Raw genomic sequence first — 13,180 nt, 5'->3', positions numbered from 1 at the left:
TTGGTCAATGCCCCTAGAGGTGTAAAGACTGGTACTTTTTTTTACCAGCAATTTTATTTTCTGTCTTCTCTGTTCTTGGGCTGAGGCTCTAATCTTAGATGGAAACATATCATCTCCTCCTCTCCCCCTACATTACTGAGTACCCAACAATTTGGTTGCATGTAATTTTCTTCTCCAGTCTCTTCTGAGCTTTAATTTCAGTGCATTGCTCATCTTAGGCAGAGGCAATACACACCGTATGCTCATCCAGCACAGTTGGTGTCTATAGATACAAGGACTCTATCCACTGAGCCATAAGAGGCTTACAGCAACTAGATAAAATCAAACAAATTTGGAACGTGCTTTGGCAGCTAAGAAGATGCAGACAAGCAAAGATGTAAGCAGCTTGAGAGCCATGCCTGCACCTCAGTTATTTACCTGCATTTAATAGAGAAACCATTTTAGTGCTTTTCCTTTTCTCCCTGATAGAGTGATAGTTTTGTTGTGACTGCTGCTCAGTGAGATCCCTAACTAATCCAGGGGAAGCTACAAACAGAAAATGAGTAGAGAATGGCCTGAGGCTCCAGCCACATCTTGTGTAGATGTGGAAGCAGATAAACTCTTCTTACCACATCACAGCTCCAAGCTCTGGAGCAGAACTGCAGCCAGGACTAAAGAAATTGGTAATCTTTGAGCAAACCAGGGAGCTGTGTACAAAGCAAAGGGCGTGTAAGAGCTAAAGACAATCAAACCCTTGAGTTACAGTTTTTAGTTTATTTTTTAACTTCATTTCCTTTGCTTACCCATGGTACCATTTTCCTCCTCCTTTCAGCACTAAGACCTCTTTCCTGATTTCCCATTGACCAAGCAATGCTGGGAACTTTGTTCTGATCCAAGAAGGGCACACGAAGACAATTCCCACCTCACTTCCTTCACCACCCCAACTGGCTACAGTGACCGAAGAGCGAACTGTCAGTGGGAGCTGTAGCGTCAGAGTCAGTGGAGGAGGTACTGAGGTTCTTTCTTAAAAAAGGCAACAACCTCTTTATCAAAAGGCCTGCAATATGCAGCCTGCATCCCTGAGGACAAAATCACTGCATCTATAAGGGCAGGCTATATGAACTTCAAGTCAGACCCTACAAGTTTAATGTGTACGTGTCATTTAGCTTACTCCTATCCCCATGAGAGCAGCAGGGGCTCCTCCATCTTCATTCAGTGCTGGCTGAGTCATAGTTGCCCTCTGTCACTCCTTCAACTCCCTGCGTTAGCTTTGCTGCACTGCAAGAGAGGGGATACAGCTTTATCTCTCGCTCAGATACAGAGCAGGGGGAGCTTACATATTGGGAGAGAACCTTCATATTTTCTCTCCGAATCTGAGAGATCATGCAACACAGATGTCTCTCTCTGGGCAGGAAGAGGGAGAATGGCTTGGAAACCAAGCAGGTAATGCTGCTTAATTCTCTGTCCTGAACGTTATCTTATAAAACTTTCAGCTGTGTCACTGCTGGACAGTCAGGGCCTCATGTTTGTCCCTTGTGGGCTAGTGTACACATGGAAGATTGCAAGGCCCTAAAAAAAAAAAAAAAAGTAAAAAGACAACAGCCTTCAACCATCTCAGCCTCTTGAAATGAAGATTCAGAATTCATTTCTACTTTATGTGCTCTCTCTATATCTGGCACAAAGACAGCCCAACTGGGAGGCTCTTCTTCAGCTTGTAAGCCCTCAGGCAGAATAAAGGCTGGCCACAGCTGTTGCAGATTCACATTGTTAGAAAACAACGCAAAAACCTAGGCTCCAGGCAGGATGCTTATCTCCAATGCAGCAGGCTAACCATGCAGCAGGTATCTGTGAGATGTGTACATGTATAATTGGAGAGTGGCTATGCTATCCCAAAGCATGAAGTGAAAAATCTTTATATCACTGCTACAATGAACACGCACAAGTAAGACAGAAGGTCAAAGCATTGCTGCTCATTCCTTCCCCTAATTCAAGAAGTCAGTCATGTGATTTCAAGTAACAACCCCCCTAAAAGGTTTCAATACAGCTGTTTTGTGACATAGCAAGTCTCTTACCAGCTGTTATGAGAATTTTCATGGCAAATGTAGCACCAACAGCACCTTGCTAATGTCTGTCCTCTTCAGAGAGGGAAGAGGAAGGGGAAAGAAGCTTTTAAAGTTGCATTCAAAACATTCTTGAATAAAGACTACCTCTCATCCAATGGTTTGATGATTGCAGGAGGGAGATTCTACACCCTCTGAAAGTTCAACATGTCCATACCCAGAATGTTACATCGAACAGCACCTAATCCTGCTGTAAAGAGTGTTCCTCAAAGTCTTCAGAAGGATTTTCCTTTCTTTTTAAAGCGTGTTTTCCTAAAGCCCTTGTAAGTTGTATTGAGGTTTTTGGTGACAATGCGTATCAAGATTTAGTTGCTAAAAAGACAGATGTTCTTGGTCAAAGGGAAACTCCATGTTGGTACAGGGCTGCCAGAAGACACATCAGTGTTCTCCTTCCCAACCTCAATACTTTTCCTTAAAATCCCAAAGCACCAAAATTCTTTCAAACAAAAAATTTATAGAAGGCAGAGGTCTACACAAAATATCATGGGAAAGGTCACCAGAGCTTTATGGTGGAGGAAGGGGAAGAAAACATTTGGCTCCCACTTATAAATAATTTAAAACAACTCAAAAATATCTGTACAAACATATCCAAATAGAAAAATTTCATTTTCCACGGATGTTGAGAGATTCAGCGACCTCTTGGGGGCACAGGTGGAGGATAAAAGCCTTCACCGCTTACAGGCCTATAAAAAGACACAGAATAAGAATGCATTAAAAAAAACCAACAAAATAAAAACAGGATAGGATTCTGAAACAACACATAGCACACAATAACATCTCATCCAAGAATGCTGTACACACAATAGTTATTCAAGAAGAGCAGCACATATTGATGGTTACCAAAAATAAGTTATCAATGATTCAGCCACAAGCACAGATACCGAAGTCCTGTTCGTGGCCAAATTTTTAATTCAGCTTCTCCAATTACAGTACTATTATTGTTCCTGGGAGGAGATGCTATAATACTTGGATTAAAATTGTGATAGTATAGTAGCTCTTACTGAATATTAGATGAGGAGCAATGGAAACACATCAAATGCTTAAAAAAATTTTTTTTACACTAACTACATATAATTTCAGCTATACTCTTGTCAGAGCCAAACCCACATACAGAACTCACTGCCTCAATGCATCAGTAACTGCTATTTTAGCAGTTGGAGAATTTTACTAACATCTATACTTATATGAGTCTTCAGTGCCTGGACTTCATACATTTGCACTGGTCAGAATAAAGGATGTTTGTATGTTACTCAAGTTTACAGTGGTCTGATCGAATCAATGCACAAAATCCCAGACCTTTCATCAAAACTGGTGTAACTTTTACTTTGAGGCAAATTGCATACATCAACAAATCTGCTTTGATCTGAAATTTGCTAAGGTAAAAAAAAAAAAAAAAAAAAAAAAAAAAGTAACACCTAAAGGGAATTCCCTCTGCATTGCATTTAGCATCTTGTAAGAGAATCTTTTCAGGTGAATCAGATACTAAATCTCTGCCACAGGCAGGATGCTATTTTAGCTGAGTCAGTCTGATTTATTATAGCAAGTGTTGTGTTTCAATAGTGCTGCCTCTTGCAGTGTGCAAAACACAGTAGCAGTATTGCAATAGGCAGGTTACCAACTAGGAAACCAACTCCAGTAAGTTAGATAGATGAGTAGGAAGGATCCTACAATTACTAGCGGTGTTTGTATATAGATAATAGTCTGGCAATAGCCTTATTGAAGGGACACATTCATTTCCTGCCTTGCTCTCTGCCCAGTGCAACCATGTTAATCCAATGAAAGCTTATGGGTGAGCTCCGTTACAACTTTACCTGCTTGCGCCTCGGGGAGGCACTCTGGGAGGCCTTTCAGGCAGTGGGAGAGGCAGCCTCTCCGCTTGGTGGGCAACAGGGCTTTGGCTTCTAGCTGCTTCTGGGACTTCGTTGTCCTGCAAAATAAAAAAAGGGTACTTCAGGATCCAAGTGCTTCTGAAATACTTCTTCACCCCTTATACACACCTCTCCCTTACTGTTGATCCTGGTACATAGTTTCTGAACTGAACTCATTGGCACCTGTAGGCATGTGTACAATGCAACGGAGAAAGCAGACAGATGTACAGTTAGCGATGTGGTATCTGTGTGCCAGATGTTTTGTGAAATGAGATTACAAACTAAGTTTGTCTACCCAGCTAAAGTTTGTGAGCCACCTAGGCATTTAAATTTGAAGTGTTTTGCACTAGTGGCACAGACTGCAGTTCAGAAGCATCTGAACGGCACTAGCAAGGACAGAGGAAGCAGAAGAGGAGATGCAGAAGGGGCTACATACAGCTGAATTCGGTTCTTGCTGGCTTCATGACATAAATGGCTATGTTTTGCCATTTCTGCAAATGCAATGCCAGCCCTGAGCTCTTTTTCTTTTGCCTGATAACAAAGCCATGTACTAAAGCGGACATATATAACAAAGATGACGGCTTACCTCGCTGTCTCCTTCCATCCCACTGCTGACACTCAATATGCTCCGAGTGCTGGAGCGGTTACTTGCGCTACCTGCGGTTAGTAAGCAAGAAAAACAAACTGGTTATTAAATCCTGGTGATGTAACTGCAAATCATTAACTCCAGACTCCTCCTAATCTCATGCTTACGCCTTTCATACACCATTTAATGCTTGTTTAGATGGATTTATTTCCATTGTTATTTTTTACATGTTCATGATCCAAACAACTACATTTCACACAACACATACCACAAGGCTAAACCATTCAGTTTTCCTTCCTTTCAACAGATCTCTGCTCTATCTAGGCCTGGAGTTACATTTGAATATCCACAATGATAATCTAAGTGAAAGAGTCCAGTGCCAATACCAGCTTGCAGTGAGATAAATATTTTCACAACTGTTACACACCCAAGTTTTATGTATATTCAAACTGTCGATCCCCAAGCTGTTAACAGCTATGTGGAGGTAGGTGGCTCAGAACATTGTCACACATTCATTACTGGAATAGCTGTGACTGTATGAGAGGTTATCATTCCCACTGGCCGTTCACTACTTCCTCCCACAAAGATCCCTGGGAGAGATGGGATTCACCTCACCAAGCGGGGCACATTTGCCTTTGCAAACAGGTTGGCCAGCCTAGTAAAGAGGGCTTTAAACTAGATATGAGGGGAAGGGGGGGTTGTCATAGAGACAGGGTAGACAACAAAACACAAGTTGGGTTGGGGGGCCTCCATCAGGTGCGTGCAGCTGGGGATATGCGTTTGGGACATGGCTATGGGGGACCCCCGTACGCCCTTCCTGGGAAACCTGCAGGCATGACCACCTCTTTGAAATGCCTGTACACCCAATGCACGCAGCATGGGGAACAAACAGGAGGAGTTGGGGATCTGTGTGCGATCGCAGGGCCATGATCTCATTGCAATCACAGAGACATGGTGGGATAGCTCACATGACTGGAATGCCATCATGGATGGCTACGTGCTTTTTTGGAAAGACAGGCTGAGAAGACGAGGTGGTGGAGTTGCTCTTTATGTGAGAGAGCAACTGGAATGCATCGAGCTCTGCCTAGGTGGGAAGGAGGAGGAGGCGGTTGAGAGCTTATGGGTAAAGATCAAAGGGCAGGCTAGCATAGAATCATAGAATCAGTAAGGTTGGAAAGGACCTCTGGAGATAATCTAGTCCAACCTCCCTGCTCAGCAGGGTCACCTAGAGCATGGGGGACACTGTTGTGGGTGCCTACTACAGGCTACCTGACCAGGAAGAGAAGGTTGATGAGGCCTTCTATACACAGCTGGAAGTAGCCTCGAGATCACAGGCCCTGGTCCTCATGGGGGACTTCGACCACCCTGATATCTGCTGGAAGGACTACACAGCAAGGCACAAGCAGTCCAGGAGGCTCCTGCAATGCATTGATGATAACTTTTTTGTCACAAATGGTGGAGCAGCCTACAGGGAAGGGTGTCCTGCTGGATCTTGTCCTTACCAACAGAGATGGACTGGTTAGAGATGTGAAGGTGGGGGGCAGCCTTGGCTGCAGTGACCATGAGATGGTGGAGCTCAGGATCCTGCAGGAAAGAAGTAAGGCAACAAGCAGGATTGCAACCCTGGACTTCAGGAGAGTGGACTTTGGGCTCTTCAGAGACCTAATTGGTGGAACCTCATGGGTTAAGGCCCTAGAAGGAAGGCAGGGTCCAGGAGAGCTGGCTAATATTCAAACATCACTTCCTCCAAGCTCAAGAGTGGTGCATCCCTATGAGTAAGAAGTGCATGATAAGGGGCAGAAGACCTGCATGGGTGAGCAAGGAGCTCTTGGCCAAATTCAGACAGAAGAAAGTACACAGAATGTGGAAGAAGGGACAGACTGCTTGGGAGAATTATAGGAATGCAGTCAGAGTATGTAGAGATGTGGTGAGGAAGGCTAAGACCCAGCTGGAATTGAGGCTGGCAAGGGATGTTAAGGACACCCAGAAGGGCTTCTTCAGATACATCAGCAGCAAGAGGAGGACTAGGAAAAATGTGGGCCTGCTGCTGAATGGGGCGGGGGCTCTGGTGACAAGGGATACAGAGAAGGCAGAATTACTGAGTGCCTTATTTGCTTCAGTCTTCACTGTTAAGGGCAGTCCTCATGAATCCTGCAGCCTGGACATGAGGGAGAAAGTCTGGAGAAGAGAAGACTTTCGTTTGGTTGAGGAGGATAGGATTAGAGACCTTCTGGGCAGGCTAGACACCCACAAATCCATGGGCCCGGATGGGATGCACCCACAGGTACTGAGGGAACTGGTGGGTGTTGTTGCCAGGCCACTCTCCATCATCTTTGAAAAGTCATGGAGAACTGGAGAGGTGCCTGAGGACTGGAAGAAAGCCAACGTCACTCCAGTCTTCAAAAAGGGCAAGAAGGAGGACCCAGGCAACTATAGAGCAGTCAGCTTCACCTCCATCCCTGGAAAGGTGATGGAACAGCTCATTCTGGATGTCATCTCCAGGCATATGGAGGAAAAGAAGGTGATCAGGAGTAGCCAGCATAGATTCACCAAGGGGAAATGCTGCTTAACCAATCTGAGAGCCTTCTATGATGGAATGACTGGCTGGGTGTAGATGAGGGGAGAGCAGTGGACGTTGTGTACCTTGACTTCAGCAAGGCTTTTAACACTGTCTCCCGTAACATCCTCCTAGAGAAGCTCTGGAAGTGTGGGTTAGACAAGTGGACAGTGAGGTGGGTTGAGAACTGGCTGAAAGGCAGAGCTCAGAGGGTCGTCATCAGTGGCGTGGAGTCTAGCTGGAGGCCTGTGGCTAGTGGTGTCCCCCCAAGGCTCAGTACTGGGTCCCATCCTGTTCAACTTTTTCATCAACGACCTGGATGAGGGGACAGAGTGCCTCCTCAGCAAGTTTGCTGATGATACCAAGCTGGGAGGAGTGGCTGATATACCAGAGGGCTGTGCTGCCATTCAGAGAGACCTGGACAGGCTGGAGGGTTCAGCAGAGAGGAACCTCATGAGGTTCAACACGGGCAAGCGCAGAGTCCTGCACCTAGGGAAAAATAACCCTAGACCAGTACAAGCTGGGGGTTGACCTTTCTGGAAAGCAGCTCTGCAGAGAAGGATCTGGGAGTGCTGGTGGATGACAAGTTGACCATGAGCCAGCAATGTGCCCTTGTGGCCAGGAAGGCCAATGGTCTCCTGGGGTGCATTGGGAAGACTGTTGCCAGCAGGGCGAGGGAGGTGATCCTGCCCCTCTGCTCAGCCCTGAGGGGGCCTCATCTCGAGTACTGTGTCCAGTTCTGGGCTCCCCAGTACAAGGGAGACATGGAGCTACTGGAGAGAGTGCAGCGTAGGGCTACAAGGATGATCAGAGGGCTGGAGCATCTGCCCTATGAGGAACGGCTGCGAGAGCTGGGCCTCTTCAGTCTGGGGAAGAGAAGACTGAGGGGGGATCTTATCAATGTGTACAAGTACCTGAAGGGAGGGTGTCAAGGGGACAGGGACAAACTCTTTTCAGTTGTCCCCTGTGACAGGACAGGAGGCAATGGGCAGAAATTGAAGCACAGGCAGTTCCGCCTGAAGGTGAGGGGGAATTTCTTCCCTGTGAGAGTGACAGAGCACTGGGACAGGTTGCCCAGAGAGGTTGTGGAGTTTCCTTCTCTGGAGATATTCAAGGCCCACCTGGATGCAACCCTGTCTAACATGCTGTAGGTGACCCTGTTGAGCAGGTAGGTTGGACTAGATGGTCTCCAGAGGTCCCTTCCAACCTTACTGATTCTATGACTCTATGATCATAGGAATGTTTCCTAGGCCATTTCAGGGCTAAAAATGATAGATGTCTTCAAAAAATCTTCAGCAGTCATTTAAGCAAAGCCATTTCGCCTGTATAGACTCAGAATAGAGAATATTTTTGTGATCAGTTGTGTCAGCTGTGAAGGGGACAGCAACTCACAAACATCTTCAACAGCTATTACATCTAGTTTCAGTCATAAATATACTATGTTCAACATGGCTGTGCAATACTGGGGCATCATTCTAATATTTAGGAACCTACACATGAAGTGGAGGCTAGAGGGTTTCTCAGAAGGTGCAGTACCTCCCCACAGCCTGGCTGTGGTAGCTTTCATTGTTAATTTGTACAAGCAGCTGTTCTAGAGTGCTAAATACTGTGTTAGTCTGTTGCCACAATTATGCCAAGGGAATGGGAGCCAAGATGCACACAGCAAACTCTGCAGACAGCTTAACATCTCCCTCATAATTTACTTAAAAGTGGTTACCAGCTCAGTCAGCTGCCTCTGACTCCTACCTCAGACATGTGCCAGCTATATCCTGCCAAGAGCTACAAAGGTACTAACCTCACTGGGACTCAATTTTCTCTTCAGAGGACCAAAACAATCTTAATTTCTATGAGAGTTGCTCAGTCTGCAGTAACCATGAGAATTCAGGGACTAATTTGCACAAATTGAACTTAATAAAAGGCAAAGATAATAAAAATGGCTACAGCGTTCAAGTCACTCAGGAGTTCAGGTCCCACAGGCAGTCACTGAAGAAAACGCTGTCCTTTATCTGAAAAGTTGAAGTGGTATGTAGAGACCTGTTCTCAGTCTGCAATACAGCTCAGCCCTTCAGATCAGAACAGCACACTGCCTCCTGGGAATCACAGTAAGGCATCATCCTCTTTTCTATGACAGTAGCTGCCATCTACTTTTAAGAACTGATGAGTAGGGATACACTCTCCCTGGGAAGGTTCAAGGAAGTCTTTCACTTCACTTTCAGGTTTTCCTCCTGAAGAGATGGAGACCAGCACAAGATGCATGCCAAAACCTCTTGATGTACCTGAAGTTGCTTTTAAAGTTTTAAGATCAGCCAACCTGAGGCATGCAGGATTCAGGGTGGCAGCATCAGCACTGGAGATTCAGGAATGAAAGTCTTGTTCCCTGAGCTGACTCCAGAGTCAGGCTGAGAAAATCTTTTCCATTCATCTTTCCCATAGAGAGGGGTAACACTTAGGATTTGCTTACTTGTTGTGCTTGATGTGCTTTCTGTTTTCCAGTCTCCTCGCTTTATCTCCTTTTTTGGTGGGAAAACGTTCTTCCTCGGGGCATATTCATATATGCCACATTCTGGTTTCCCCAGAGTGTTATGAGAATGCCGAATGGGCACAGTTATTTCCAAATCTGTAGGGGAAAATCAAAATGAACACCTCAGAAGGGCTCATGCAAGTCTAGCCTCTGTGAGATAGCTTTGCATCCCAGCACAAAGCTAAACACAATCATGTAAAGGAGATCGTAACTGTACATGTGTGAATCATGATTCACACATGTGAATTATGTGTGACATGGGCATCCTTTCCTCAGTCTGGGAAACTGAGGAGTAAATCAGTTTCCCCACAGTTTAGCCAACAGACATATTCTAGGAGCTTTTGAACATGGATGTGAATACTAACATATCATGTTATAAGTACACTACACAGACATTTCTGCTTGAAGAATCTATTAATGTTGTCAGCTGCTTCATTACTACAGAACGTCAGTCAGAGACTGTTACCTGCATTTTTGCCCATCTTTTGCTTCTCCATTTGCCTCCGTGTTATGCTGTCTCGTAGCCGTTTCAGATTTTCCTAAAAACATCGAAAGATGTTCTTTTCAGAGCTTCAGATAAATGAGGCTGTGCAGCTCTCTAACAAGGCCAACAACATATTTCCACTAACTTTGCAACAAAGCCGCAACAAAGTCTGCTAGACCTGGCCGAAGTCCAAACCATGTCAACAGGTTTTAATCTATCTCCTTCAGAAATCCATGTGTGCCTTCAGAAGCCAGATTTTTTCAGGTGTTCATTATTTATATTCAGGTCAAGTTCACAGACTCACCAGTATTTGCAGATAAGCAGAACATTTGGTTTAGAACTCCCTCTATTTTCTGTCTCCACTGTCAGTGACACTGGCAGAGAAACAGGACTCATGTTCAAGTCACTGCACAGTCCTTTCGTACTTGCAAACACATAAATCTGAGTTCAGGGGCAGAGAAAGCTGCTACACAACCCAGTGTGAAGGACAGTTCAGAGAGAATTCAGGATGTTCCCATTGAAGCAAAAGGGGAAACCTGGAAATGTAACTGGTAACAGTCTTGTCACCATTGTGCAGCATCACACTGCATCTTGCAGTAAGGAAGGGGAAAGGAAGAATTTCTCAGCAAAGAAATATGTACATCTGTTGAAGGGGGAACCCCTGGATAGGTGGGGAAGTAGAAGAAGCAATTCTAATGTAAGGCAACATTTTGAACAGAGGTTTTGAATAGCCTCACAGGCTATGAATGGTGATGCTCACAGGAGAGAGGTTCAAGTGCAGGAGGAGGTGACATAAACCTTATGAGCTTCTAGAGAGCCTTTGAGCTATTAGAGAGCAGGAATCCACAGAGTATAGGAGTTTCTCTCTGCCACAGACACCTGCTAGAACAGTGTTGCCTTCTTTATTTATATAAGAAGGGACTCTCATGAGTACCTTCTGCAGAGAGAGAACCCTTCGAGGGGAAGATCAGGAGAAGAAAAATCTTGTTTTTGTCCTGACAGCTCCCAAAGCAGAGTCTCAAAAACCTCAGAGGTCAGGGCAGACTTTTAAACAAGAGCTCCAGGAGAAGCCATGTAAAGTGGGAACCTCACTCTAACTTGAGAATGGGGACTTTAAACTATGACTACTGATTCTGCTGATGACTGCACTGCCGCTGCCAACTTTGTAATTCCCTCTCTTAGCTCAGCCACCCAAACCCTGCTTCAAGAGTGAAAAAAAATGTACCCACACTGAACTGCTTATGATATATATTTTAAAAAGGCAGCTATATTTCTTAAACAGTAGAAGTAGCCTATACCTGTTGGAACCGGAATGATTCCGATCGCTTTTTCTGGTTCAGTTGCCACTCCTTAAAATGAAGTACAGCTTCATCAACATTGAGTATTCCCATCTTCACTTGTTCTTGTAATGTAATTAGCTGTCGTTGACCTGGCGTTTTCATTCCAGCAAATGGATCATATATGCTTGATTGAGACAGGTCCCTTACGGGCCTGACTGCTGGCTCTGAGGAGAGAACAACACCAAAAATATTACCGAACTAGCAGCACCTGTCCTTCTCTCTGAATACAAACAAATTCAACCAATCTCAATGTAGCAGAGATGCCAAAAAATTAATATTATGGATTGAATGTTTCCCTAAGTACCAGTCCTCTGTATTTGTGACATCCAACTCTTTGTCAGGACTAAAAGTCCCAGCTGAGAGGTAGCATTATGTGCAAATGTGTCCTAGAGACAATCTCTTCTTAAAAGTGTATTTTAAGTGACCAGCACAAAATACACTCCTTAAAGTGCTCTGTTTCATCACTGAAAGTCTCTCCTCAGCAAGCCATTAAACAGCTCCACTTCAGCAATCACAAAACTAGGCTCTTTCTAGATAATCTATGCACTGTAACTTCAGAAATTGAACGGTGAAAACTCATCCTATTGATGCTGGGTCTTTATAACTCATTTGCAACGTAGTGAGGAGTTCCCAACACATGATATCAAAGCTAGGATGTGGATCTTGGCACCTGATAGTGCACAAGACAAGAGGTTAAAGAAATAAGGACACAGTCAATGGGAAGCAGTTCACTAACAGTTATATTCCAGAAAATAGCGATTGATGGGCAGTGACTATATCCAGAAGATCAAAAGTGGAACATTCCTCCATGAAGTAATATGGGTCATGACATAAAAAGGGACTTCACAGATGGTTACAGTCCTGTCTTAGGATAAACTCCAAGACAGGAGACGTATGTACAGGATGTGATAAAGGAGTATCACAATCTGTAGACATAAAAAGGCTCCAATGTCACACAAGGTCATAAAGGTTTAATAGGGTCATTCATATAAGACTATTATTCCCAGTCTTGCAAAAATATCCCATACCATATGCTTTTCACATAAATGAAAATACTTCAGCAGATTTGGTCTTGGATTACTGGTAACATTTTGGGGGCAAACTTCTGACTTACCTTTCTTAATCCTTCCTCTAGAGACATAGAGGTTCTCAGGTCTTTGAGCTTTCTGTGCAAAAACTGTAAAACAAACATTCTTTAGGCACTGAAACACATCTCAGGAAGATAGAAATGGCAAGGCTGAACATGTGAAATTCTGCACCTCACTACAACTTATGCTGCCTCTTGGAAGTCTATAGGAGAAAATAGGATAAGGAGTTGTATGGTAGAACTCCCTTTCCATTGATCTCAAAGAACACAGCCATCTGTAAGAGATCTGGCTGTGCTTTTTCAGAGTCCTGTCATGTTTCTCCATGAGTGTGGGAGGAGGGCCACTGAAATGATATTCCCACACTGGACTGGAATTCCTCTTAGCATGTTTGTGAAATACTATGACCAAGTTTTCCAAAACTGCCTAGGAACCAAGAGGTATAGTTTTCTTTGATTTCAATTAAACTCCACCTCAGAGGGAGGGATTGAGGTAGAGAACTATGTCCTATACAAGTGCTATTGAATCAATGACACCATTATATAGCAGCAATGTTTTAGTTTGCTAGATGGTTATGACCTTACAATATCAGGATCTTTCCTGTTTAGTTAGATTTGTTCATACTGGCTACAGAAAATCT

The 13,180-nt window shown here is 44.3% G+C and overlaps 1 protein-coding gene across 1 annotated transcript in view; it reads right to left on the bottom strand.

Annotated features, from left to right (window-relative positions):
• Window positions 1–451: 451 nt before the first annotated feature.
• PIK3AP1 (phosphoinositide-3-kinase adaptor protein 1) overlaps window positions 452–13,180 on the bottom strand; it is a 30,359-nt gene continuing 17,630 nt past the window's right edge. Inside the window, exons 9-15 of the mRNA XM_085312192.1 lie at window positions 12,570–12,632; window positions 11,414–11,619; window positions 10,098–10,170; window positions 9,572–9,727; window positions 4,554–4,624; window positions 3,911–4,026; window positions 452–2,782 (exon numbers count right to left, since the gene is read on the bottom strand). Of these exons, the coding sequence (XP_085168318.1) occupies window positions 2,728–2,782; window positions 3,911–4,026; window positions 4,554–4,624; window positions 9,572–9,727; window positions 10,098–10,170; window positions 11,414–11,619; window positions 12,570–12,632 (740 nt within the window). The 3' untranslated portion in view covers window positions 452–2,727. The remainder of the gene's footprint in view (window positions 2,783–3,910; window positions 4,027–4,553; window positions 4,625–9,571; window positions 9,728–10,097; window positions 10,171–11,413; window positions 11,620–12,569; window positions 12,633–13,180) is intronic.

This window comes from Rhea americana, unplaced genomic scaffold (assembly GCF_003343005.1).
Source record: "Rhea americana isolate MKP2758 unplaced genomic scaffold, rheAme1 scaffold_36, whole genome shotgun sequence".
NCBI classification, from domain to species: Eukaryota; Metazoa; Chordata; class Aves; order Rheiformes; family Rheidae; genus Rhea; species Rhea americana.
This window is presented reverse-complemented; position numbering and strand designations above follow the sequence as displayed.